Source organism: Hemicordylus capensis, chromosome 1 (genome assembly GCF_027244095.1).
Source record: "Hemicordylus capensis ecotype Gifberg chromosome 1, rHemCap1.1.pri, whole genome shotgun sequence".
Classification (NCBI taxonomy): domain Eukaryota; kingdom Metazoa; phylum Chordata; class Lepidosauria; order Squamata; family Cordylidae; genus Hemicordylus; species Hemicordylus capensis.
In genome coordinates, this window is record NC_069657.1 from 66268397 (window position 1) to 66295940 (window position 27544).

Below are 27544 nucleotides of genomic sequence, written 5' to 3' on the forward strand. Positions count from 1 at the left end.
CGGAAGGGACAGTAAGTACCCGATGTGCATGTACACGTCGGCACACACGCACCTGACTTACAAGCGAGCACAACATGTGCATGCGCATCAAGTACTTCCTGGCACTAAGGAACATAGGAAGCTGCCATATACTGAGTCAGACCATTGGTCTATCTAGCTTACTATTGTCTTCACAGACTGACAGCGGCTTCTCCAAGGTTGCAGGCAGGAATCTCTCTCAGCCCTATCTTGGAGAAGCCAGGGAGAGAACTTGAAACCTTCTGCTCTTCCCAAAGCAGCTTCATCCCCTGAGGGGAATATCTTGCAGTGCTCACACATCAAGTCTCCCATTCAGATGCAACCAGGGCAGACCCTGCTTAGCTATGGGGACAAATCATGCTTGCTACCACAAGACCAGTTCTCCTCTTCCGGTCCAACGAGGCAACGAGGTGGCAGGAAGGTACGCTGCCACCCCGCCAGACCCTTTTGAAGTGTAACACCGGTGGGGGACACGTGGCAGGAGGAATAAGAGCACCCTCCACCGCCCTTAAAGGTATCCCACCCCCGCTTTTGAACCGGCCGAACCACCGGTCGTTTTAACCTGTTTGGAGGCCCGTAAAAGGGCCTTCGAACAGCTTTGTACACATCCCTGTCTCTTATTCTGCAAAATGATGAGGGTTTCCCCGCGTTTATTTCTCATGCTCATTCTTATACAATATATTATAACAAGCAGCATCACTTGACCTGTTTCAGAGAGAGAAGAAATCAAGAGGCACTCCTTTACCATCCTAACCATGTTTATATAGAAGCCCTGTTTATTTTTCTAGGACAAAGATTTGCAGCTTTAGTAATACATACTTTGCTATCAAAATCAAACAACTTAATAATTTATGCTGTGCTTTAAATTAGTCTCTATAAGGGTAGTGAAATGTCATGTTCCCTAATAACACATGGTAGTAAATTTATTTTCTTTGAAAAGTGGATCTCCTGTGACAAGATAATCCATAATCTGCGATGTCAGAGACCCTCTTTGATTAGCCTTTCAACTCCCCAGAAATCTCAAAATAGCACTGCTCATCAATTTGTAATGACATTTATTACACTTGTAGTTTGCTCTTTTTTAAGGAAACTCTCAATCAGCCTTCCATCCAGTCAATGAAAAGGATGAGATCTACTTAGCTTTTAGCAATGATCATACACCCTCAAAACATTCCATGGACAATGTACTGGAATGAATTTACAGACATGAATGCTAATTGGCTTACTCTTTGTTAGGCAGACCACTGGTGAATAGTTTAGGAGACTAACTGACGTTTCTTAAGGTGAGTGAATGGTTGAGAGATCACCTTAGAAAGAAAGATTTACAAGAATCTTGTACAATGAAATGTATCCTCCACCTAATAGGAGGGACTGATGTGAGCCATCAAGAGTTTCTACAAGGACAGTAGGGGTGTGTCCGAACCGGTCCGGAGGCCATTCTAAAGGCCTCCGGACTGCCGGACTGGTTCCGACCGGGCTGGTTCGGGTCCGGGTGGGGGGTATTTCTTTAAGGGCGGGAGGGCTTGCTTACCCCTCCCGCCTCTTTGCCCCCACCAGAAGCCGTATTTAACAGAGTAATGGGGGCGCTGGAAACCAGCCGCCCCCGCCGCCCCCCCACCCTGCCGCGAGCAGATTAGGGGAAGTACCACTGCCGCCGCTGTCGCCTGCCCGCCAGCCCTCCCTCCCAGCCGCCCGCCCGAGTCCTCACCCGATGGCTGCTTTAAACAAAGAGAGGAGCTCGCGAACAGAGCTCCTCTCGCTTTGAAGTCCTGCAGGCGACTGAAGGAGGCAGGCTTTGCGCGTGCACACACGCGCGCCGCAAAGCACGCCGATCGCCGGAGGCCCGGTCTACCCGCCGGGAAAAGGCCGGGTAGACCGGGCCTCCAATCGCCGGTGGGTAGACCGGGCCTCCGGCGATCGGAGGCACAGTCTACCCGGCCTTTTCCCGGCGGGTAGACCGGGCCTCCGGTGATCGGCGTGCTTTGTGGTGAGCGCATGCGCGCGCGCAAAGCCTGCCTCCTTCAGTCGCCTGCAGGACTTCAAAGCGAGAGGAGCTCTGTTCGTGAGCTCCTCTCTTTGTTTAAAGCAGCCATCGGGTGAGGACTCGGGCGGGCGGGCGGGCAGGCGGCTGGGAGGGAGGGCTGGCGGGCGGGCGACAGCGGCGGCAGTGGTAGTTCCCCTAATCTGCTCGCGGCGGGGCGGGGCGGGGGGGGGCGGCGGGGGCAGCTGGTTTCCAGCGCCCCCGTTACTCTGTTAAATACGGCCTCTGGCGGAGGCAAAGAGGCGGGAGGGGTAAGCAAGCCCTCCCCGCCCTAAAATGAAGGCCTCCCTTCGGTGCCCGTCCGGACTGCTCCGGACCGTGCACATCCCTAAAGGACAGGTATGTGATGTGAGAGTGTAAGTCAGCTCATGCTTCCACTGTCTCCCAGCAGATGTGCCCCCATGTGTGGCATCAGTGAAAACAGAGAGAAGTTTCGGACCATTTATGAATGAGACCGAGTTTTGGAGAGGCTGGAAAGGAGAAGCTGTGCAGAAAACTGCATCACCTTGGGGTGCAAGGCCACTCTTTGAAAATCTAATGTAACTTCTTGCTGCTTGTAGGAGTGCTCTGCTATTTCATTCCAATCTAATGCTCAACGTACATATTGCAGTGATCCAAAGGAAGCCAGAATCTGAACACTGCTGCACTCCTGGAACTTCTCACTTTCCCAAGAAGTAGGGAGTGAGCACATATCAGTATTAATACTGACAATATTTAAAGGAGTAGCTTTGCACTTCAAGATACAGTTTTTCAAGTTTTCTAAACTTGAGAGTGTTCACATTTCTCCTACAGAACTCAATACATTTTGTGGATATAAAGAATATGCAAATAATGTATTATTTATGCTATTCATTTTCCTTTATTTGTACAAATAATACTGATTGCTGTGACAGAGTAGCTATGCTCCCACGAGCAGAAGTCAAGGTAACATTTGTGGATTTAGCATCATCATTTCACCCTTGTGTTTCCCCTGGTTACTTTCTGTGAATCAGCCACACTTCCTTAATATCAAGAAACAGGGCTGGAGTCCTTGGCAAATTGTCCTCCATGTGTCTCCTCCTAGCCAGGTGGGCCCCAATGAATTTATTCTACTGCCACTACAATCACACAAAGGCTATGAGCGCAAAGGTGTTCTCAGGTGGTCAGCGGTGGGCCCTTCTAAAGGCCCTTGGACTTCACAGCTGTCCACTGATGCCAATACCCAATGCTAGGCCAGTCAATTAAAAAGAGAGAGAGCAAAAAGTACTCTTTAGAACTGACGGGGGCTGAGTAGAAAAAGAAACATTGGTAGACTTACCGTGAAGGGTTCTTTTTCTGGTATGGGGAGGGCATCCATCACGTGATGGGTTGTCAGGCTCTGCATGCTCTTAGACAGGGCCAATCAAATTGAAGCACGTCCTCTATATGCTATGCATCACCCTATCAAACCCAGTTCTGGTCTTGTGGAGCGAAAAAGTCAAAACTTCAAACACCGGAAGGCTTCAACTACTCCGCGAAATAACCCAGGGAAGTAGGAAAGTAGAGAAGAATGATAGAATCACAGCAATTCAACTATCCGCCAAAAGATTAAGAGGAAAGTTCAAAGGGATAGTATTAACTTTATGCCCTAGGAGTTGTCCCCGCCACCCACGGGCGAACCTGTCCCCCCACATCCGCGGGAGGGCCGGATGCCCTCCCCATACCAGAAAAAGAACACTTCATGGTAAGTCTACCAATGTTTCTTTTTCCAAGGTATGGGGAGGGCATCCATCACGTGATGGGACATATCCAAGCTACCGAGAATGGGTGGGAAGCGGATGTCTAGACTACCCTTTGCAGGACCGTACGGCCCACGGCCGCCTGAGGGTCAAAAAATGAAGGAATCTTATAGTGCCGAACAAAGGGAGACGTCGACGACAAAGTAGCCGCCTTACAAATCTCTTCCAAAGGCGCACGTGCTGAGAACGCAGCAGATGAGGAAACACTTCTGGTCGAATGGGCAGGAATGCCTCGCGGAATCTGCAGATTCAAGGAGTTATATGCCAGAGCAATGGTAGCTCGAAGCCACCTGGCAAGAGTCTCTTTTGAAACCTTGGCCCCCAACCTTGATGGTAAGTACAAGATGAACAAGGAATCCGACTTGCGCAAAGGTCTAGTACGCTTAATGTAAATCCGGAGAGACCTCCGAACATCCAGAGTGTGCCAGGCGCGTTCCTTGGGGTGATGAGGTGCCGGACAGAACAAAGGAAGAACAATATCCTGGCTTCTGTGAAAATCGGAATTCACCTTCGGAAGAAAGGTGGGATCTAATTTCATTACGACCATCTCCTTCTGGAACACGCACAGTTCTTTCCTCACCGACAAGGCCGCCAACTCCGAGACTCTCCTCATTGAAGTGACAGCAACTAGAAAAAGAACTTTAAAGGAGAGTATTCTTAACATAACCTTACGAAGCAGCTCAAAGGGCGATTTGGTGAGTGCATTCAAAACTGTGTTCAAGTCCCACGACGGGAACCTATGTACTGGAGGAGGACCCAAGTTGAGAGCCCCCTTTAAAAAAGTCGCACATCGGGATGCAGCCCAGGAACGTCCCTGCCGGAGATGTCGAGAACCGAGGCTAGGGCCGAGGCTTGTCTCCGCAGTGTACTGGGGCGTAAGCCCTTATCCACTCGCGCCTGTAGGAAGCCAAGAACTGCTGGGACCCCGGCTTCAGTTGGAGCCACCCCATTTTTTCTAGCCCAAGTACAGAAGGCCGCCCAAGTGACTTGATAGATGCGAACTGTAGATGGGTGTCTAGCTGCCATGATGGTCTCCAGAACTTTTGGAGGGTAGCCCTTCTTACTCAATATCCAGCGCTCAACCTCCACGCGTGAAGGCGCAACCATTCTGGGTCTGGATGAACAATCGGACCCTGGCTCAGGAGGTTCTTTCTTAGTGGAAGAGGCCATGGTGGCTGAACAGAAAGTGCCGTCAAGTCCAAAAACCACGGTCTTCGTGGCCAATAAGGGGCCACAACTATGACTTGGGCCCTCTCGAACCTGATCTTCCTGAGCACCGATCCCAGAATTGGAGTGGGAGGAAACGCATAAAGCAGTCCGCGAGGCCAACGAGCAACTAGTGCGTCCACTTGCTCCGCTCGGCCGCACTGATGTCTCGAGAAGAATCTCGGGAGCTTGCAATTTTGAGCGGAAGTGAACAAATCCACCGCTGGTCAACCGCACTTCTGTACTATGCCTTCGAAGACTTGCGCATGTAGGGACCACTCCACCGGATCCAAGGTCTGACGGCTTAGCCAGTCTGCCTGCAAATTCTTCACGCCCGATAGAATCACGTTCCGCCGAGATTGACATTAAGTGCTGTTCCGCCCATAGGAATAAGAGGTCCGATTCCTGCATCAGGGATCGCGATCTCGTCCCTCCTTAATGGTTTATGTGGGCCTTTGTGGTGATATGGTCCGTTCGGACTAGCACATGATGCCCTTCCAGTCTGTACTGGAAGCTCAGCAAGGCCAGGCAGACCACCTTCAGCTCCAGCCAGTTTATGTTGTGAAGTTGATCCTCCCGCGTCCACTTGCCCCGCGCCTGGGCATCGGAACAGTGAGCTCCCCAGCTGAGGAGACTCACGTCTGTCGTGAGCACTATCTTTTCCGTGGCCTCCAGGGGAAGACCCCGCATCATGGCAGGGGACCCCCACCATATGAACGAGCGGCGCACTTTTGCAGGCAGTTTGAGCCATAAGGTCTTCTTTTCCATAATCTCCTCTTGGTAAGGAAGAAGCAACCATTGAAGTGGCCTGGAATGCCATCTGGCCCACAGAACACAGCCTAGGCAGGCGATCATCAAGCCCAAAATCCGGGCCAAGTGCATAAGTGTCGCTCTTTGCTTGGACAGGTAAGGACTGACTGCCTGCCAAATCTTCTCCCTGCCCTCCATCGGAAGGCTCACTGTTGCAGATGCCGTGTCGAACAGAACCCCCAAATGTTGTAAAACTTGTGAAGGAATCAAATGACTTTTGGCCTGATTGACTATAAAACCATGTTCCTGCAGGATTCGAACCGTGTACCGGACGTCCCGCCAGGCCTGACCCGCCGAGCTTGACCGAATCAAAATGTCGTCTAAATACGGGTAGTTGTGGACCCCCTGCTGCCTGATGTGGGCAATGACTGCCACCATCAACTTTGAGAAAACTCTTGGGGCTGAAGACAGACCAAACGGGAGTGTCCGGTACTGGTAGAACTTTTGATCGTAAACAAACCTGAGAAAGCGTCGATAGGCCGGGTGTATCGGCACATGCAGATAGGCTTCTGATAAGTCCAGAGAGGCCAGCCAATCCCCTGGAAGAATGGCTGATTTTATGGACCTGACAGATTCCATCCTGAAGTGTCTCTTTCGCACGCACCGACTGAGGCGTTTCAGATCGAGTACCGCTCTCCATGAGTCGTCTTTTTTCGGAACCAAGAAGAGTAGGGAAAAGACACTGCCCAGCGGCTCCGTTATCGGAATTGGTTCTATAACCTGAATTTGCAGCAGGTGTTGAATGGCCGCTCTCATCAGCTCCCTCTTCGAGTGATCGTCCGACACTGGAGTTTTGAAAAAGAAATCCGCCGGGTCTGTGGAAAATTCAATACAGTAGCCCTGGGAGATAGTTTGGCAAAGTGCCAAACTCTCGGCAAAATGCCCCAACCTGCCTCCGACCGCTAGGGAGTCATTGCTTATTGTTACGGCGGTCCTGTGAGGAAGAAAATGCACCCCCTCTCCCCTTGCCTGTACCTCTATTTCTGCCGTTCCAAGACTGGCGCCATGGCTGTCTGAACTGGTTCCCTCTGAACTCACGGTCCCTGAATCCGTCTCTGGAGGCAGACTGGAAGTATCTGTTGGCAGACCTGTAGGGACGAAAGGAACCCTGAAAACCACCCGTACCACGGAAAGGTCTCCTTAAGTCCCCTCTGCCTGTAGGCATGGCTTTTTTCTTATCCCAGGTTTCTACTAACACCGGTTCTAAAGACTCCCCAAAAAGCTTTGAGCCTCTGAAGGGGGTGGCCGCCAGGGCAGACTTAGATTTTGAGTCTACTCGCCAGTGCTTTAACCACAGACCCCTACGCACGGCGACACCTGCTGCCATTGACCTAGCTGCATGTTGTAAACAGTCTAAGCTAGAGTCGGCCATAAGGGCTGAAGCCCTGGCTATTTTATTCAAACCTTGTTGAAGGGCCTTATTCTCCGAGGGTACCAACTTCACCAGCTCCTTAGTCCATAAAATCGTAGCCCTTGCGAAGATGGAGTTAGTGGCAACAGCTCTGACGACCGTCGCGGAAGCTTCGTGCCCCTTCCTCAATAGGTGATCTGTCTTTTTCTCCTCTGGCGACTTAAGATATTCCTCGCCTTCCTTATTCACCAAGGCACCGGTCACCAATTGCGCCACGGGAGCATCTACAACTGGAGTTGCTAACATAGACATGATGTCAGGGGGCAGGGCGTACAACTTCTTTGGAAAATATATAGTGGGCTTTGAAGCCACCGGAACCCCCCATTCTGCTAGCATAACCTCCTTAAACAGGGAGGGGAAGGGGACAGTCGCCGCAGATACAGAGGTAGAGGGGAAAACCTCTTGATCTAACCCAGTGACTGGGGCAAAGCCCGCTTCAGTAGACACATCTTTTATTGCCCTTTTTGCCTTAGCCAGCAATATCTCAAACTCGCTAGCTGAAAAAAGTCTAGAGGAGGAAGGTTTTTCCGCAGGCGCCTGTTCATCCGATAATTCCCCCTCCTCCTTTTCCGATTCTGATGAACTCGAACCCGGTCCCCGTGCAGATATAGGGAGAGATTTAGATGAGCCCACTGCAACCCCAGATGGGATCACTGTTGCACTAGCCGCCTGAGGGAGCGGGTGGCGTGCACCTTGCTTGTCTGAGACACGTGCACCCTCTATTGGAACAGATTTTCTAATGGCCCTTTCCAGTTCCTCCTCTGATGAGGACTCAACAGACATGTATGTACTTTTAGTGCGCCGTTTCTTGGACTGTCTGTTCAACATTATACGTTCTCCTAAGGGAATAGCCTGTCTGACAGGACTTGAACCAGGAGAGGATGAAAAAGAAGGCTGTCGCCCTCTACGGGGACGTGTCAAGGGCGCTGCATTAGGTTGTAAATCAAATTGCAGACCCGACCCAGTAGGGGCTGCCTGACCCAACAAGGGGGAAACCACAGATAAACATTGTTTTTTGACAAACTCCCCCAGCCATTGAAGCTCTTTAGCGGAAAGCTGTTCTCCATGCGGGCCAGTCATGCCAGCGAAATCAGCGCCTGGTACTTCACTTACCAACGCATGCCGCAAGCCTGCGGGCCCTGCTAGCCCGTTCCCCGACTGCACCGCTATCTCAGTGGGCTTGTCCCCCAGCTCCGTTTCTGCCAGAGCGCTTGGCGCCTCAGGAGCCATTTTGGGTGATTTCAAAATGGCGGCCGCGATTTGAGCGGGAGAGGCGGCAGAGGCGGCTATTGCTCTCTAACCGCCCTTATCTGAAGCCGCTCGCTGAGCGGAGCTGAGCTCACAGCGCCCTTTTTGATTCTTTTATGTTTCTTTAGCTTCAGCCCATCTGCACTCTTGAGGTGCTTTGACTTTTTAAGCGCTTTAAAATGGAGAGGAAGCCTTCCACAAAAAACAATAGAAATAGAATGGCTAAAAGCCTTAACGAGAAGATCAGAGTACTGTTCTCAGAGCGAAGACAGGACCAGAATTGGGTTCGATAGGGCGATGCATAGCATATAGAGGACGTGCTTGAATTTGATTGGCCATGTCTCAGAGCATGCAGAGCCTGACAACCCATCACGTGATGGATGCCCTCCCCATACCTTGGAAAATGAGTGTGTTAGGTGTCATGCACGTCTGTAAGTGTGAGAATAAAACTAACAAGCAGCATTTTATGGTGTTCAAAGCACTCCATTAACATTATCAGTATTTATTAGATTCATGTCCTGCTTTCTCATTGGCATGCTAACAAAGGCAGCTCACAAAATTACCACTTTACAAACCAGTTAAAACAATTCAATACAAAATCACAGCAAAATATAAGAACCATATATGGAAAACTCCGTTGGCTGCCATCAGCTCATAGACTTTCAGTGGCAATGACAGTGATGGAAAATGGAGAGCAGGATTTTGCTTCTCCCGTGTTGCTGACAACTAGCAATCTTCTGAATCAGCAACAGCAATGGAAAGCTGCAGACATGCCCCAATGCACAGACTGACTGAGACCTACTTGCCCCAAGCAAAACGTTCACTATGAAATAAAACTGGAGTTAGTCCATAGTTGTTGACCTGCCTCAGACTCTAATGTGACACAACAGCATTAGGGCATCCTGGGTTGTGCTTCATGAAAAGCTATAGGCAGAATGGGAAGGGACCATTTTTCATTGGGCCAGCATGTTTTAAAAAGCAATTTGGTCCCCTCCCCAAAGATCTTTTAGATATTTTGTTAAATTGACACATGCACTGTAAACATAATATGGGGGGAAATTGAAAATGACTACAATGTGCTTTTTATTGCAGAATATATACTTTTCCATCCATAGTATTCCAAATACTGGAAATGACTATTTTCATCACAACAGCTTTTAGTCAAAAACATGTGAGATCAATTACTTAGCAAACATAAACAGTTGTAGTCACTGAAGTCATGAAAAGTCAGTAAAGTTGTTGCAGTGTGAAAAACAATTAAGGCTGAACTTTCATATTCATTGGGAAAATGCTTCTATGGGGAACATTAATTGATCAATAGCTGTTTTACATTAGTTAAACACAATAAGCTCTAGTTAACTAAATTAGGATTTAGCATTCTGAAGGGCTCTAAACAAGTCTTCTGTTCCTGCAATGCGATTACTTTCCCATTAATTTCATTTCAGTTGCCAAGCAACATTAAAGCTTTTATGCCATTTTTGACAAAATTAAAGCAGGATGAGTTAAAAGCATGAAAATTAACCTTGTTTTAATACAGAACAGTAAATCTTAATGCCTGGACACTTCACTAGGAATAGATTATTAGTGTACTGTAGAAGACGACAACAACACTAATATATGCAGAGAAACAGAAACAAAGCTTAAGTCATTTGTTCCTATATTAACCACACATTTATAAAAACACGAAATTTGATTGCTGCAGCAACATAAAATAGTAACAGTTTGCTAATGATTTACAAACGTTCAATAATTGCGTAAGAAATCAGTAAATGTTCCCCTTTCAAATACATTTGTTTAGTTTCTGAATTTTCAGCCTGAATAGTTCAAACTATAACAATGTAAAGGTAAAGTGTGCGGTCAAGTTGGTGTCTACTCCTGATGACCACAGAACCCTGTGGTTGTCTTTAGTAGAATACAGGATAATACAGGAGAGGTTTACCATGGCCATCTCCCACGCAGTATGAGATGATGCCTTTCCACATCTTCCTTTATTGCTGCTGCCTGATATAGGTGTTTCTGTTTCCCATAGTCTGGGAAATAAACCAGTGGGGATTCTAACCGGAAACCTCTGGCTTGCTAATCAAGTCATTTCCCCGCTGCACCGTAGGGTGTGTGAAATACTTAAACAAAAAGGTATAATGTTCTTAATTACTCTTAGATAGAAGACAAAAGAGGTGTTTTAAAATCCAATTTATTGAAAGTCAATACAAGTTAATTAAGATGCATTTTGGCATTAAAATCTTGCAAAAATAATAATGTGGCTACTACTCTGGAATCAAGTACACATATGTTTAGTGTCCATGCAGTTTTATCTGCAGAATAAGGGCCTACATCATGAACGAAGGGTGGGGGGATTTCACTAACAGAGGAGCTCTAGATAAACTAATGAGATGTAGCATTATTAAAAACAACGCTCTGCTGACTATAACTATAGCTTGAAATTCCAAATGCACCACAAAACAAGGATTCTGAAGCTAAGGATCTGTCAATATTTATTACATCCATCTTTTCCCCACCTTATACAGATATAGCCAAGTCTCCTCCCCGCCCCAGCATAAAAATGCAAACTCAGTCAGGCAAGCAGCAGTGCTAGCTCAAATTGCTGGTTACCTTCTGTCAAATCCTTGCTCTAAGTTTAGGGCAATGAAATAGTTGATGCCAGGAAACATTCTGCTTCAGTAATATGGTTGATTCTAGATATGCTTCACCTCTGCCAGCAATTTTTCCCTTACTAAGAAAACCCTAGATTAGCAGTGTCAAATAAACATTGCCATGGAGATCTGAAGAACAAAATACCTTGTTAGGCAAAGTACTACTGAGCCACCTATTTTTAAAATCTCGCTTTTAGTTTTTTCTGTTATGAGACAGAGGTGCTTTCTCCATTTATAATGCAAACCAAGGCACTGGAGATTTTATCAAGTACTGTACATTTTAGAGTAATAGTACTAGTAAAGTAGCCACCTAATGGCACAGCAGTGAAAAGGCTTGACTAGCAAGCCAGAGGTTGCCGGTTCGAATCCCCGCTGGAATGTTTCCCAGACTACAGGGGACACCTATATCGGGCAGCAGCGATATTGGAAGATGCTGAAAGGCATCGTCTCATACTGCGCGAGATATGGCCATGGTAAACCCCTCCTGTATTCTACCAAAGACAATCACAGGGCACTGTGGTCGCTGGGAGGCGACACTGACTAGATGGCACACTTTACCTTTAAAGTAGTTAGACATAGGGTTGTCAGGTCCAGGTGGAGCAAATAGTTGAAATCTGTCACCAAAAACGTGAAAATAGTTGGTGCTGTTCACCATAAAAAGTCTCCATTTTGCATTTAAAATTTGCATAAAATTTACATACGCTAATTGGCATAATATATGCATGCTTTGCTAAAAACAGGATAATTTGAGAATTAATACAAGTCACACAGCCCTTTTTCCACAGTTCAAACACCAGCCTTCCTCTGACTGGATCACAGAATCCTATGGGACAAATGGTACATCTTCTTTACAGTTTCAAGGGGGAGGAAACCACCACAGAATCCTTTCCGCACAGTTCAAACACCAGTAACTGCTGCATCACAGAATCCCATGGGGCACTGGGGTGGGGGCAATGCACCCCTTCTCCACTAGCCTCCCCCACCCCAGGGGTGCATATAGGGGAAGCGTAAGTTTTCTGACCTAGAGAGAACTTTCTGGCTGTGCACTGCAGCTGTAGAGCAACAGAGACACACAACATAGTCAGAAGTCCCTCCTTGGGGCCACTGGGCCAGTCACAGGTACTCCCTGAGAAAACAAGGAAGTAGGCTTCTGCAAAAAACACATGGCTAGGGAAATGGGATGGGAATTGCCAGCACAGCAGCAGCATACAAATAAGCTTCTTCTGCCACCAGACAGCAAACATTACACATAAATAAGTCCATTGTTTCCAATGGGCCTATTCACAGGTAACAGCCGCTGATTGTTTTGAACCACTCTGCACTTACAGCCGTATCACTGGAACTCCAGAAACCCCCTCCAGCACAGAAACAGTTGCAGGGGGTTTAAAATAGAAGCAAACCCGGTTGCAAAATAAGTTTTTAAAAGTCCACATTTGGGAACCCTAGTGTGACACCAATGCCAAACCTGCATTACATCCACCTTCACTGTCTATAGCTTTTATTAACATATAGCAATTCTTGCACATGAAGTACCCAGGCACGGAGCCAGCCAAACGGTGGTCTGGGTCTGGCCCCACCTGGCGGCTGCCCTAGTGATGTCCCGTACACATGGCTCGGGCTTCAGAAGAGCCCCGAGCAACCCCGCCCCCCCGGACTCCGGAGAGCCCAGAGCAAGCTCTCCCTGCCTTTTTCAGGCATTTGCTGCCTGACAGCTTTTATGTCCCCTTCTCTCTCTCCAGCGAGGGAGAGAAAGGGAAACAGATATTGTGAGGCAGCAAGTGCTGCCTAAAATGACAGCAGATAACTTGCTCAGGCTCTCCGGAGCTCGAGGCCTTGACCCCTTTGCACATGATGTCTCTCTCTCGCTGGAGGGAGAGAAAGAGAAATAAAGGCTGTCAGGCAGCAAACGCTGCCGGAAAAGGACAGGGGAGAGCTCACTTGGGGCTCTCCAGAGCCCAGCCATGGGGAACTCACTCGGGGCTTTCCAGAGCCCTAGCCATGCCCCACTGCGGGGTTCGGCGGCCCTTTCCATTGGCGGCCCAGGTTCTTTGAAACCATTAGCACAATGGTGGTTCCGCCACTGGAAGTACCAGAGCGGAATTCTACTAAGCCCCTTTTCTTCTGCTGATCTCCAAAACCAGGTTTGTAGCTTCCAATAATAACTGAGAAACTTCTTTAAAGTTCTTTATCTGGTTGTACAACCTTCAATTCATAACTGTTTTAAAACTACTGGGAAGTCTCAAGATATTTTCTTAAGACAATGCACATTCTTAAAATATATTTCAACCAGTTTGGGCGGGCTATAACTATTCATCTCAGTTCTGTCAATGGGAGAGAGACAGTTATTTCAAATAAGGAATTAGGTTTTCTGTAGTCTTGATTCCAGTATTCAAACTAAACTTAGCTTGAGCTTGTCTAGTTTACAATTGCATATGAATATAATTCATGCAGGGGAGTAATTTTAAAATCTGACAAGAAAAAGAAAAAAGCCTTTGAACAGAATCTCTCAGTGTTTTAAGTTTTAATACTCCCCCTTTTACTAAATCCCCTGACATCCTAATGAAGCACCAGTGCTTCTAAAAATTTCAGCTAACTCAGCTGCACTGCCAGCTCATCAGGGGGCCAAATATAGAGGACTTCCCCTTCTCCAGGAAGCTCTCTATGCCACCCCCCAAAAAATATTCCTGAGTCGTGCGGCCCTCAGGGACATATTTATGGATGACACAGGGGGCTTCTGGAGGGAAGGGGAGACTGTTGAAATAGCTTGGAACTCTTCAGACGCCTGGTGCTACACAGGTCCTTCTCCCATTTCACTGCAGCTTAAGAACATAACATAAGAACAGCCCTGCTGGATCAGGCCCAAGGCCCATCTACTCCAGCATCCTGTTTCACACAGTGGCCCATCAGATGCCACTGGAAGCCTACAGGCAAGAGTTGAGGGCATGTCCTCTCTCTTGCTGTTACTCCCCTGCAACTGGTACTCAGACGCATCCTGCCTTTAAGGCTGGAGGTGGCCTATAGCCCTCCAACTAGTAGCCATTGAAAGACCTCTCCTCCATGAAGTTATCCAATCCCCTCTTAAAGCCATCCAGGTTGTTGGCCGTCACCACATCTCATGGCAGAGAATTCCACAAGTTGATTATGCGTTGTGTGAAAAAGTACTCCCTTTTTTGGGTCCTAAATTTCCTGGCAATCAATTTCATGGGATGACCCCTGCTTCTAGTGTTATGTGAGAGGGAGAAAAATATCTCTCTATCCACTTTCTCCACACCATGCACGATTCTTTAGACCTCTATCATGTCTCCCTGCAGTTATTTTTTTTCTAAACTAAATAGCCGCAGGTGTTTTAGCCTTGCCTCATAAGAAAGGTGCTCTAGGCCACTGATCATCTTGGTTGCCCTCTTCTGCACAGTTCCCAGTTCTACAATGTCCTTCAGTGGATGTCAGTCACTGTGTTCAGTGGACATTACTCTATGTTAAGTACTACATCCTAAGCAAATCCTAAGCATTCTATTGACTTGGATCAAAGCTGCATCAGAAACAATGGGATTTACTTTCATATAAACATGGTTAAAACCCAGCTGCAAATTAGAGCTTGCCTGTGATAAACTTATACATGGGTTAATTACTGAACGGAAACAAAGCACAAGGAATAAGAGTGATGACTGGAAGTGCCATAGCATCCATTCTTCAAGAGATATGCATTTTTTCCTTTATAAGTATTTTGTCATAAGTAAACAATGGTGCATGCCTTTCCTCTGGGAATGCTGAGATGATTAGTCATTCTTCGTAACATGCTTCAGAAAGGCAGAGTCCTGAATAAAGCTCTAAATCTATTCTAAGTAAGTGCTAAGACTGGAAAGAAAACTATCAAAACCATATTATGGCACATGAATAAAAATTAGAATCATTTGGTCAATCATTTGACAAGCAGTACATTATTTATTCATCCCCTCCTACACCCACATAGACGAAATGCATCTTACTGATCTGCTACAGGAACCAAGGCCTTCAACTGAATGTTTATAACTATTAACCAGAAATTATAATAGTAAATGGGAAAGCTACAAACTGTCTGTTCCAAAATATCCTGCCCACAGCATACGATAAACATTGGAAATACAAATATGAAACACAGAAAATGTACATATCAAAATACTAACATTTATTATACCATGCTTTAAATGTCACTATTTTGTGAGCATGTTCTAATAAATATCAACACAACTAATCAAGATACTGGAGGAGAAAGTAAACCAGAACTCCACATGCTTAATATCTTTAAATCTTCTTAAAGGTATGCTGTCAGCCAAGCGGTTAAAAACATGAATAATACATATACCAGCTAAAAGCTGTTATCAGTGAGCTTTTTCACTTCATTTCTTTCCTCTCTACAAGAAGGCTAAACAATTCAAATTGGTGCTAGAACAAGTATTTCCCCTTTTCTGCAACTATTCATTTAGCTGTATTAAGACAACATTTTCCAAAAAAGGTAGTATGAAACCATATCCAGATTTTAAAATCCCAACCATCTGTAGGCATTTCTTAAGACTTAGCCAGATACCTAATGTACTCAGAAGGGAGGTGGAGAAGGGAGAGGATGAAATAATCCCATTAAGATAGATAACTCTGGTGCACTTGTTAGCTTCTTATACTGGTATCATTTTAGACTCCCAGCAGAGATATACTCACATAATGATGTGTGCATCAAGCAGAGCATTTATAAGAGCAATAATAAATGTCATTCATTTTTTATTACTACACAAACATTGCACAATAAAGTACCTAAAATGTTACAGCAACACAGTCTGAAAACTGTTAAAGGCAGAACACCTAACTCACCAAAAGAATGAATACAAGTATCAAGAAGGTCATCTAGGCTGGCTCCCTTGGCTAAGTGCCCCAAAGACATTGCTATGCTGAACTCAGAGGTTTGGACAAGATCTGAATGAGGGCAACGGATCTCCTTCACCTCAACAGCTGCCTTCAGATCAGCACTGCATCCTTGTGAAGCTTTCCTAAAGGAAAAAAACAACAGTCACATGCAAGAACAGAGAACACCGACACTTAAGTGAGACATTTCACAAGAGCCTCTCTGCAGCAGGTTGGAAAAGGAGAGACTTGACTATTAGGCTCTAGGAACTGGGTTACTCAAACGTTCCCCTCCCACTCTGAAAATTCATGAAATAAAGTTCTCCCCCTCCCCCTTTAAGAAGACATTCCCTTCTACAAATGTACTCATTACACCATATGTTCCAATAGCCACATGTGGCTCTTACAGCACATAGAGCTTTTCATTATTGTTAAAATCCCCGAGGGATTTTAATCCATTGCTTTCATTTTTGACTCATACATAAGAATTCACAAGCAAATCCACATTGACATCTCACATAATCAATGCTGTTTATCCAAAGAAAGCAATGTATTTTAAAAAAAAATTAAACTTTTCATACAATGACTATCCTACATCAAAGACAGATTTTTGAAGCAAAAGACTGCAAAATTCTTGATGGCATTATATGTTTATTTCTACAAAAAAGAAACAAAGGAAAATGAAAGTTCAAGAAAATCGATGAAGAAACAAGCATTAGTTCTTCATCTGGAGTGCTGGGAAATGAATTCTATATGCACAAAGCAGGAATTCTAGTCTCCCATCCTCTCAGGAAAGCAATCCTCTGTGACATCAAACAAGCAGGTGCCAGCTGCATAAAGAAAACCCCATGCTACTTTTGCCTTTCTTGTTTTTTGTTTTTTTAATTAACGAAAAGCAGTTTAGGAGGTGGTAATTTGCAGCTGAAATGCAATAGGGGAGCAGTTTTTAGAATCTCCCTTGCCAGCAGCTACCCTTCTCTCTCTCTCTCTCTCTCTCTCTCTCTCTCTCTCTCTCTCTGCTTCAAAGTGAGCAATTCTTGCCCTTGCACAGGACTAAGGGGTCCTTTATAATGAAGCCTTTATAGTTACAAATATATTGTGATGCATTTTAGAAAGATTTAATAATTTCTTCCAAGGCTTGAGGGTCCGATTAGGTTTTGTGGTGGTGGTTGTTTTTATATGAAGATGTGTTAATTTAACTATGCCCCCATAAGTTCACCATCTGTGACTCAATAGCTGATGTGAAGTTCCATTTCAACACAGATAGCCACTCGATTAAAAACAAATCTACTCACTTGCTTCTTAACAAAATATTTAAATATCCTAGGGGGGAAATGCAAAACATCACAAATTATCAAATAATTTTTTAAAATGTCCGTATCGTTTATGGTAAAGTGTGCCATCAAGTCAATTTCGACTCCTGGCACCCACAGATCAAAACTTGTGGCTTTGTTTGGTAGACTACAGGAGGAGTTTACCATTGCCTCCTCCCGTGTAGAATGAGATGATGCCTTTCAGCATCTTCCTATATCGTTGCTGCCCGATATAGTACCAGTGGGAATTCAAACTGGCAAGCTTCTGCTTCAAGCATTTCTCCACTGCACCACTTAAAGTGATGGTACAGGCCCTAAAATAACTGTACCTGATTTGGACCAATATGAACCAAATCAGGTACATTTGCAAGGACACATAGGGACACCTCAATGGCATAGTTTGTGATGATGTCATCCACCCCGATCCAAGATGGCAAACGCGTAAACATTTGAGGCACAAGTGGGCTAATTTGTGGATCGCCTAAACGATTTGAACCAAATTTGCTACCGCTATAGGGGAATATAGGGATGCCCAAATGGCATGGTGTGTGATGATGTCATCCACTCCAGTTCAAAATGGCAGTCACGTGAACATGGATGGACACACACATGGAGACACACACAGAATGTCAGGTATTCTCATAAGCCTATTGGAAAGTAGGCTAAAAGCCAGTATCCCTAAGGAACATGTTTCATAAGGTCAAGTTTAGCCCCACCCATTCACTTCTATAGAACAGGTAAAGCACAATATTGGGACAGGATTTGGTATTTAGACAAATGCATGGAGGTCAGGTCTATCAAGGGCTATTAATCTGAACAGCTATATGTCTCTGAATACCAACTGCAGGGAAGCAGCAGCAGGAGAGGGGGGCATGCCTTCATCTCCTGCTTATCCTCTCGCACAGGGGATACTCCTCCAGGGGGTGGGGGCCTCCTTGTAGTGGGTGATTAGATCATTAAAGGTATAGAGAGATGGGTTTATGACCCATGTGTTGACCGCATGGTGACTTGCCTGCCTGGTGTAAAGGTTGAGGACATCACGCAGCATCTAGATAGGCTCTTAGGCCGTGCTGGGGAGGACACAGCTGTCGTGGAGCACGTTGGCACCAACGAGAGGTCCTAGAAGCCAAATTTAGGCTGATAGGTAGCATACTGAAATCCAGGACCCCCAAGGTAGCATTCTAAGAAATGCTACCTGTTTCACGTGCAGGTACAGTGAGACAAGCATAGCTGTGAGGTTTCAATGTGTGGATGAGATGTTTGTGCCAGGAGGAGGGGTTTAGATTTGTTAGGCACTGGGATACATTTTGGGGAAAGCAAGGTCTGTACAAAAGGGACGGGCTGCACTTGAAACAAGATGGAACCAGACTCCTGGCATTTAAAATCAAAAAGGTTGCAGAGCAGATTTTAAAATGATGCCTGGGGAATACCTGACAGGAGCTGGACAGTATCCAATTCGGCAAATGCCATCCTTTAAAGTGTGAGGGTACAGAAGATTCAGGAAAAACAGAAGGGGACAGAGCAGAACCACATAAAGAGCAGTCAGAAAGCTGTACCAGCTGGTAAGAGCCCAAAGAAAGATAGCATACACCAGGGAAGAGATTCAGCGTATAGGTGCTTATATGCCAATGCCAGAAGCCACCGGGCCAAGATGGGTGAGCTGGAGTGCTTGGTTGCTAACACAGGAATAAATATAGTGGGCATTATAGAAACATGGTGGAACAGTGAGAACCAGTGGGACACTGTTACCCCTGGATATAAACTCTACAGAAAGGACAGGGAGAGGCGCCCTAAAGATGGAGTAGCAAACCTAGGTGGACTGGAGTCCTCCACAGAAACCATGTGGGTGACAATACAAGGCCTGAAAGGAAATGTGGTACTGGGGACATGCTATTGCCCTCCTGATCAAAACGCTGACAGTGACTGGGAGTTGCAGTAGGAAATCAGGGAGGCTTCAAGGACAGGCAGGACAGCAATAACGGGTGACTTTAATTACCTACATATAGACTGGGTTAATTCACAGTAAGGTAATGACGAAAAGATCAAATTTCTACATATGCTGAATGACTGTGCCCTAGAACAGTTGGTCTTGGAACCAACCAGAGAGAAGGCAACTTAATCCTGAGTGGCACCCAGGACCTGGTGCGTGATGTCAGTGTCATCGACCCTTTAGGGAACAGTGACCATAGTGAGATCAAGCTCAGCATACATGTGGGGAGAGAATGACCAAGGAAGTCTAACACAGACATTTTGAATTTTGGAAGATGAAACTTCTCCAAAATTAGGAGTATAGTGAAAAGAAAGCTGAAAAGGAAAATCAGGAGAGTCACTTTGCTCCAGAATGCATAGAGTTTACTCAAAACCACAATAATAGAAGCCCAGTTAGATTATATACCCAAAAGGAGGAAAGATACCACTAAGTCCAGGAGGATGCCAGCAACGGGTACCGTCAAGGAAGCCATAAAAGCGAAGAAGACTTCCTTCCGAAATTGGAAGGCCTGTCCAAATGAGGAGAACAGAAAGGAACACAAACTCTGGCAAAAGAGATTCAAGGTGACAATAAGGGAGGCAGAAAGAAAGTTTGAGGAACATTTAGCTAAAAGCATCAAGGGGAATAACAAAAACTTCTTTAAATACATCAGAAGCGGTAAACCTGCCAGGGAGGCAGTTGGACCATTAGACAATGAGGGAGTGAAAGGGATTATATGGAGATTGCAGAGAAGCTAAATGAGTTCTTTGCGTCCGTCTTCACAGCAGAGGATACTAAGCATATACCTGTTCCTGAACCAGGCTTTTTGGGGATGGCGGCTAAAGAACTGAGTCAGATAAAAGTGACAAGAGATGATGTTCTAAACTGTCTGGAAAAACTGAAAACTAGCAAATCACAAGGGCCGGATGGCATCCATCCAAGAGTCCCCAAAGAACATAAATGTGAAATTGCCAACCTCCTTGCTAAAATATATAACTTATCCCTGCTATCAGGCTCTGTACTGGAGGACTGGAACGTAGACAATGTAACACCAATTTTCAAAAAAGGGATCCAGGGGCGATCCGGGAAATTACAGGCCGGTTAGCTTAACGTCCGTTCCAGGCAAATTGATGGAAATTATCCTCAAGGATAAAATTGTAAAGCACATAAAACAACAAGCCCTGCTGGGAGAGAACTAGTATGGCTTCTGCAAAGGTAAATCTTGCCTCACAAACCTTTTGGAGTTCTTTGAGAGTGCCAACAAGTATGTGTATCAAGGTGTTCCAGTTGACATCGTTTACCTAGACTTCCAAAAAGCTTTCAACAAAGATCCTCATCAAAGACTCCTGAGGAAACTTAGCAGTCATGGGATAAGGGGACAAGTACATGTGTGGATTGTTAACTGGTTGAAAGACAGGAAACAGAGGGTAGGTATAAATGAAGAGTTTTCACAATGGAAGTAAGTAAGAAGAGGGGTTCCCTAGGGATCTGTACTGGGACGGGTGCTTTTTAATTTATTCATAAATGATCTAGAAGTAGGCGTAAGCAGCAAGGAGGCCAAATTTGCAGATAATACCAAACTCTTTTGGGTAGTAAAATCCATAACTGATTGTGAAGAGCTCCAAAATGATCTCTCCAAACTGGGGGAGTGGGTGACAAAATGGCAAATGCGTTTCAGTGTTGGCAAGTGTAAAGTGATGCACATTGGGACGAAAAACCCCAACTTGGGTTTTTCACCTGGGGCTATTTAGTTTACCTGGGACTATTTAGTTTAGAAAAAAGATGACTGCACAGAGACATGATAGAGGTCTGTAGAATCATGCATGGTGTGGAGAAAGTGGATAGAGAGAAATTAGAGAGAAAACACTAGAAGCAGCGGTCATCCCATGAAACTGATTGCCAGGAAATCTAGGACCAACAAATGGAAGTATTTCCCCACACACACACAAAATGCATAATGAACTTGAGAAATTCTCTGCCACAAGATGTGGTGACAGCCAACAACCTGGAAGGCTTTAAAAGGGGTTTGGATATCTTCATGGAGGATAGGTCTACCAACGGCTATAGGCCACCTCCAGCCTCAAAGGCAGGATGCCTCTGAGTTCATACCAGTTGCAGGGGAGTAAGCAGGAGAGAGGGCATGCCCTCAACTCCTGCCTGTAGGCTTCCAGTGGCATCTGGTGGGCCACTGTTTCAAACAGGATGCTAGACTAGATAGGCCTTGGGCCTGATCCAGCAGGGCTGTTCTTATATTATGTTCTTAACTTTGTAACCAAACAAGATTTCAAACCTACTAATCAGTAGTGAAACAAACTTCAGACATCTTTAAATATTCGTCTTGTTTTGTTTTAAAGTATATCTGTCTGAGTGCTTTCTGTAACAAACCCTCCTCACGTCTTCAAAACCACATTATCAGGGTAAGGAGACCAACAGATATACAGAGGCTTCATTGTATAATTTGGTGGCAGCGGAAATATAAGTATGCTTATACAAGCCAAAGTAACACCTAAGGTGAAAAACAAAATAAAAACAAATTTAAAAACACCCGTCTCAGACCCAACGCCACATGGGCAACTCCAGGAGGACTCTTCTTATATTCTTATGGCACAATGGAGGCAAAATCTGTCCCCTTCCTGATAAGTATTCAAAAATTAGTATAGGTGACCCTCGTTATTTGTGGCTTCACATATCTGCCATTGAGCAATATATACCCAACCTCGTTATCCGCAGTATGCAACTTTGCATACCCACGGTTTTCAGCAGGACCCCTTGGCCCTTACGTGGCCATGCTCTTACTGTACATGCTCATGGTTTGTGAGGGGAGTTTGGTGGAGTGCCTTGGTTTTTATGTTTAGAACTTTTTGTGCTTCTAAAAGCCATTTTGGGTAGCATTTGGTATCCTTAGGGAGCCACTGGGAGCCTTCAGGAGCCATTGCTCTGGAGCTTTTGGTAGCTTTTTGGAGCCATTTCTGTGGATCCTTTCAGAGCCTTTCACTGAGCCATTCTTCTGGAGTCTCTTGTAGCATTGTGCTACCCTCATAAGATGCTAATTATCATCAGCTTTATTTTTTTATTTAAAATATTTATATCCCGCCCCTCCAGTACACTGCTCAGGGCGGCTCACACAATAAAACAGATACACGATACAATGAAAATAATAAAATTAACCAAATTAAACAAACAAGTTAAAAGTCAGATTAAAAACCACAGTCATCATTAGGTCCAAATTAAAAATTACTTTAAAAAGCTAAAAACTGAAAATTATAAAAAGCTAAAAAAAAACCTACCAGATATAACTAAAAATGGAGCATTAAAAAGCCTCCCTAAAAAGCTGTGTTTTAAGATGTTTTTTTAAAAACACTGAGGGAGGGAGCATGGCGAAGCTCTTCAGGGAGGATGTTCCAAAGCCGAGGGGACACAACCAAAAAGGCCCTGTGTCTAGTCTCCGCCAACCAGATCTCTGTTAGTGTCAGCGCCATGAGCAGGGCCTGAGACGATGAGCGGAGAGTCCTGGCAGATTCATATGGGCAAATGCAGTCTGACAGGTATCCTGCCCCCAAGCCGTGTAGAACTTTAAATGTCAAGACCAGAATCTTGAATCTAGCCCAGAAGTGGACCAGTAACCAATGAAGCTGCCGCAAGATGGGTGCAATACTCATGAAACGATTTGCACCCACAAGCATCCTTGTAGCAGCATTCTGAACCAGCTGAAGCTTCCTAACAGTCTTCAAGGGCAGTCCCATGTAGAGCGCATTGCAGTAGTCTAACCTGGATGTTACCAACACATGAGCGACTGAGGGCAGGTGCAACTTGTCCAAGTAGGGTCGCAGCTGGCATACCAGTTGTAGTTGGTAAAGGGTGCTTCCGCTCACTGCCGCCACTTGCACCTCCAAGGACAGCGCAACTTTGCAACCAAACAAGATTTCAGACCTACTAATCAGTAGTGAAACAAACTTCAGACAACTTCTTTAAATAAATATTATTAAATATTCTTAAAAATATATTCTTCTTCTATAAAATTTTTAATTTTGATGAAATTTCATTTTAAATTTAAAAATTCAAATTAAAAATAATTTTAATTTTGATAACCACAGTAATATATTTAATTTAAATTGCAAATAAAAATTCAATTAAAATTGATTTTATCTATTGAAAATTGATTCCCCTCTCACTCCTTGATTCTCACACACTTCTCTGTGTTTATACTTGAATTGGATTTGTAGTACTAATTTTTATTTCCGTCACTGACCAGCAAAACTGAATTGGATTTAATTTTGTGCTGCCTTTTTGGCCAACTTACCAACCAATCAGGTCAAGGGGCTTGTGCTGCTAAGTGCTGGACTTGAACAGTGGGGTGAGGAAATGCCATGATTATGCAATACTGGAGAAGCTGCAGGGGACATTTCTGGAGGAGCTGGAGAGCTGAGGTGGCCAAGGTACAGTGCTGTGCTCCATCCTTATTTCCACTTTTTACCCTGTCACAGTTCACCTGTCTTTTTGGTGATTTTTTGATCATTTTCCTGGGCTCCAGAACCTAGCCCCCGCAATTCCCATTGACTTAAGATTTCATCATCCATGATCTCATTATCCACAGTTGTAAGCCTGAATGGAAACCCCGGAAAAAAACAAGGGCCACCTGCAGCAACGTACAATTTGAACTGAAAATATAAAGCTACCCCTCATTTTGAATGCTGCTCTGTCAAGACAATCTCAGGCACTCGCTTTGAATTCTTAACACATGATTGTATTTCAAGTACAATTTGGGATCATCTTAATTGGCAGGTGATTTTCTTAACTCTTCAAGAACTGTGGGTGAATTTATTATTACTTATTTATTATTATTAATTCGATTTCTATAGCGCCCTTCCAAAAATGGCTCAGGGCGGTTTACATAGACAAATAACAAACAAATAAGATGGCTCCCTGTCCCCAAAGGGCTCACATTCTAAAAAGAAACATAAGATAGACACCAGCAGCAGTCACTGGAAGTACTGTGCTGGGGGTGGATAGGGCCAGTTACTCTCCCCCTGCTAAATAAAGAGAATCACCATGGTAAAAGGTGCTTCTTTGCCCAGTTAGCAGGGGTTAATACCATGCAGTCCTGATAACTTTACAATTTGTCAATTAGTTCTAGTTCCTTTGCAATTTGTCAACTAGTTCTAAAGCTCTTTAGAGTCATTGCTCAAAAATAATATTTATGTACAGGTATCTCCAGAATCTTCTGCAGCAATGACTGATGTAAAGAATTTATCTCAGCAATTTCCCTGTCTTCTCTCAGTGCTCCTTTGAAATCTAATAGTCACAACTGCCTCTCTGACTGGTTTCCTGCCAGCTGATGTATTTAAAGACATTTGTATTATTTGTTTCTACACTCTTAGCATTTGTTCTTCAAATTTCTTCTTGGCTTACCTTTATATTTGGTTAGCCAGGGTGTGTATGTTTATAAAATCTGGATAAGACTTTCACTTTTTAAAATAAATCTTTCTTGTCTTCACAACTTCACTGAATCTGTTACCTAATCGTGCTGGCATCCTTTTGTTCTTGTTTGCGCCAGTCCTAATTTGTGGCACACATTTTATTTTATCCTCTATTGTAGTGGTTTCACTTGATGTAGGAATTTGCTCTCATAGGAATATAGGAGACTGCCTTATACCGAGTCAGACCATTGGTCCATCTAGCTCAGTATTGTCTACACAGACCGGAAGCAGCTTTTCCAAGGTTGCAGGCACTTTCCTTACTGTGCCTTTCAGTCTCCCTCTAAGCTGTCAATGTTCAGTAATTTCCCCTTTTGAAATTATAGATGACTAGTTGGATTTTGTAGTCAGTTTTCCACTCACATGTGGGTCACATTTAATAGGGCTATGTTCACCGTTTCCAAGCAGTTAGACAACAGTAAAACACACTCACATCCTAGGGAATACTTCACATTAAATCAAAGTTGTTTCTCCTCTTGTTGTTTCCATAACTAACTAATCCAAATTACAACCATATATTTTAATCATTTGATTGTATTGAACATCTCTCTGTTAACCCAAAATGACATTTAACCAGTCAATTCAAAGATAGTTGGAATTTGCCCATTATTATTTTCCTACCCATTGTCTCAGGATCAGACATTCCCTATAGATAGGTTAGGATCAAATTAGGCCTTCTGAACAGTTCACCAGACTGCTGGCAAAGTACACCAGAAGCTAAATGAAGTTAAAGAGTAACTACAGGAAGGGTTTTGTTTTTGTTCTGGAGAGACTCAGTTTAGAAACCATTTATTAATTATTTATTATTTCTTGTTTACACAGTCAGACAGGTGTTATTGACTGGTTTGTTTTATCCAGACATCAAATCCTTCCCAAGGACTGGGATGGCTGAATTTTATCATCAATACTGTTGGTTATTATAGATATCATCGCAAAATATAGGCTGTTCCCATAACATTGCTTTTTGTAATTGGCTGTGATTTCTGTGGCCCCTATGGTGTTAAGGTACTCTTCAAGTTGTTTTGGAATTGCACCTAGGGTGCCAATTACCATTGGGATTATTTGGGTCTTTTTCTGCCACAGCCTTTCAATTTCCATTTGTAGATCTTTGTATTTTGTGATCTTTTCCTATTTCTTTTTCTTCTATTCTGCTATCCCCTGGTATTGCTATGTTGATTATTTTAACTTGTTTTTCTTTCTTCTCAACTACAGTTATATCTGGTGTATTGTGTGGCAGATGTTTGTCTGTTTGTAGTCAGAACTCGGAAGTCTCATAATATTTTTGCATCTTCATTTTCTACCACTTTTTCAATTTTATGGTCCCACCAATTTTTGGCTATAGGTAGCTTGTATTTTTTGTAGATGTTCCAGTGTATCATCCCTGCTACCTTGTCATGCCTGTTTGTAGTGCAATCTTTTTACAACAGCTGATTAGGTGGTCCACTGTTTCATCTGCCCAGAGCGGTGTACTACATACCTAGGTTTCTCCTCACAACAACCCTGTGAAGTAGGTTAGGCTGAGAGAGAAGTGACTGGCCCAGAGTCACCCAGCAAGTATCATGGCTGAATGGGGATTTGAACTGGGTCATGCAAAATGGTACAAAACTATGCTGCCTGGATCCAAGCTCTTGTCATGCTGCCCTGTCAGTGCAAAATGGGCAAAGGAAAGCTACAACATTCCTGTCCCGTACCAATTTGCAATCAAAGGGAAGCAACAGAGCTCCCCATTCCTGAAGAAGCTGCACCTGGTCATAATCATGCATGCCTTAACTACATCAAGGTTTCGTTTAAATCAGGGATATCATTTTGAAAAATTTCTATTTTCTAGAATTTCCAAATAAATATAGCTTATTTTTTTCCCCCATCGGAAACGTTTTTTTTACTTCCTCCTTTCCTCTCTTTTTAATTGATAAAATATATGTGCTTTAAGAAAAAGTTCAGTTAAAGTATATCTGTTGAAGCTTGAATGGTGGGGCTCAAATACCAAGAAAAGCTATTACCTTCCTATACTTTGTAAACTAATAATGTTACTAGTTTCTTCAAAAAATGATTCTTGTTGTTAAAAATGATCTGGAAATATATTGCATAAGTTCATGTGCTTTTTGAATAACTATCATTAAGATGGAGGAGGTTTTTATTTGTATAACCTAAACTTTCCTTCTATTTGCTCTAATTGATTGTTCAAGAGATGTAATTATCTTTTCTTTTCCCCCTCTATTTCTTAAAATAAAAAAAATTAATTTAAAAAAAGGTTCGATTGCTGTACTGCAATCTACATAACTGCCTTTGGAAAGCGTTTGGAAATTTCAACTAGTGTAAAAGCCAGCAACTGGTGTTTCAAGAACATAAGAACAGCCATGCTGGATCAGGCCAAAGGCCCATCTACTCCAGCACCTGGTTTCACACAGTGACCCACCAGATGCCACTGGAAGCCTATAGGCAGGAGCTGAGGACATGCCCTCTATCCTGCTGTTACTCCCCTGCAACTGGTACTCGGAGGAATCCTGCCTTTGAGGCTGGAGGTGGCCTATAGCCCTCCGACTAGTAGCCATTGATAGACCTCTCCTCCATGAAGTTATCCAAACCCCTCTTAAAGCCATCCAGGTTGTTGGCTGTCACCACATCTCGTGGCAGAGAATTCCACAAGTTGATTATGCATTGTGTGAAAAAAGACTTCCATTTGTTGGTCCTAAATTTCCTGGCAATCAGTTTCATGGGATGACCCCTGGTTCTGGAGAAGAATTTTTCTCTATCCACTTTCTCCATACCATGCA

The 27544-nt window shown here is 44.3% G+C and overlaps 1 protein-coding gene across 6 annotated transcripts in view; it reads right to left on the bottom strand.

Moving 5' to 3' along the window:
• Positions 1–27544, bottom strand: part of RASGRP1 (RAS guanyl releasing protein 1) — a 160935-nt gene that overhangs the window by 65244 nt on the left and 68147 nt on the right. For 5 of the 6 annotated variants that reach the window (XM_053272086.1, XM_053272075.1, XM_053272096.1 and 2 more), the window contains exon 2: positions 15985–16160. In XM_053272086.1, the coding sequence (XP_053128061.1) occupies positions 15985–16054 (70 nt within the window). In that variant the 5' untranslated portion in view covers positions 16055–16160. Of the gene's footprint in view, positions 1–15984; positions 16301–27544 lie in introns of those variants that run through there. The other variant, XM_053272107.1, reaches the window with a different exon arrangement.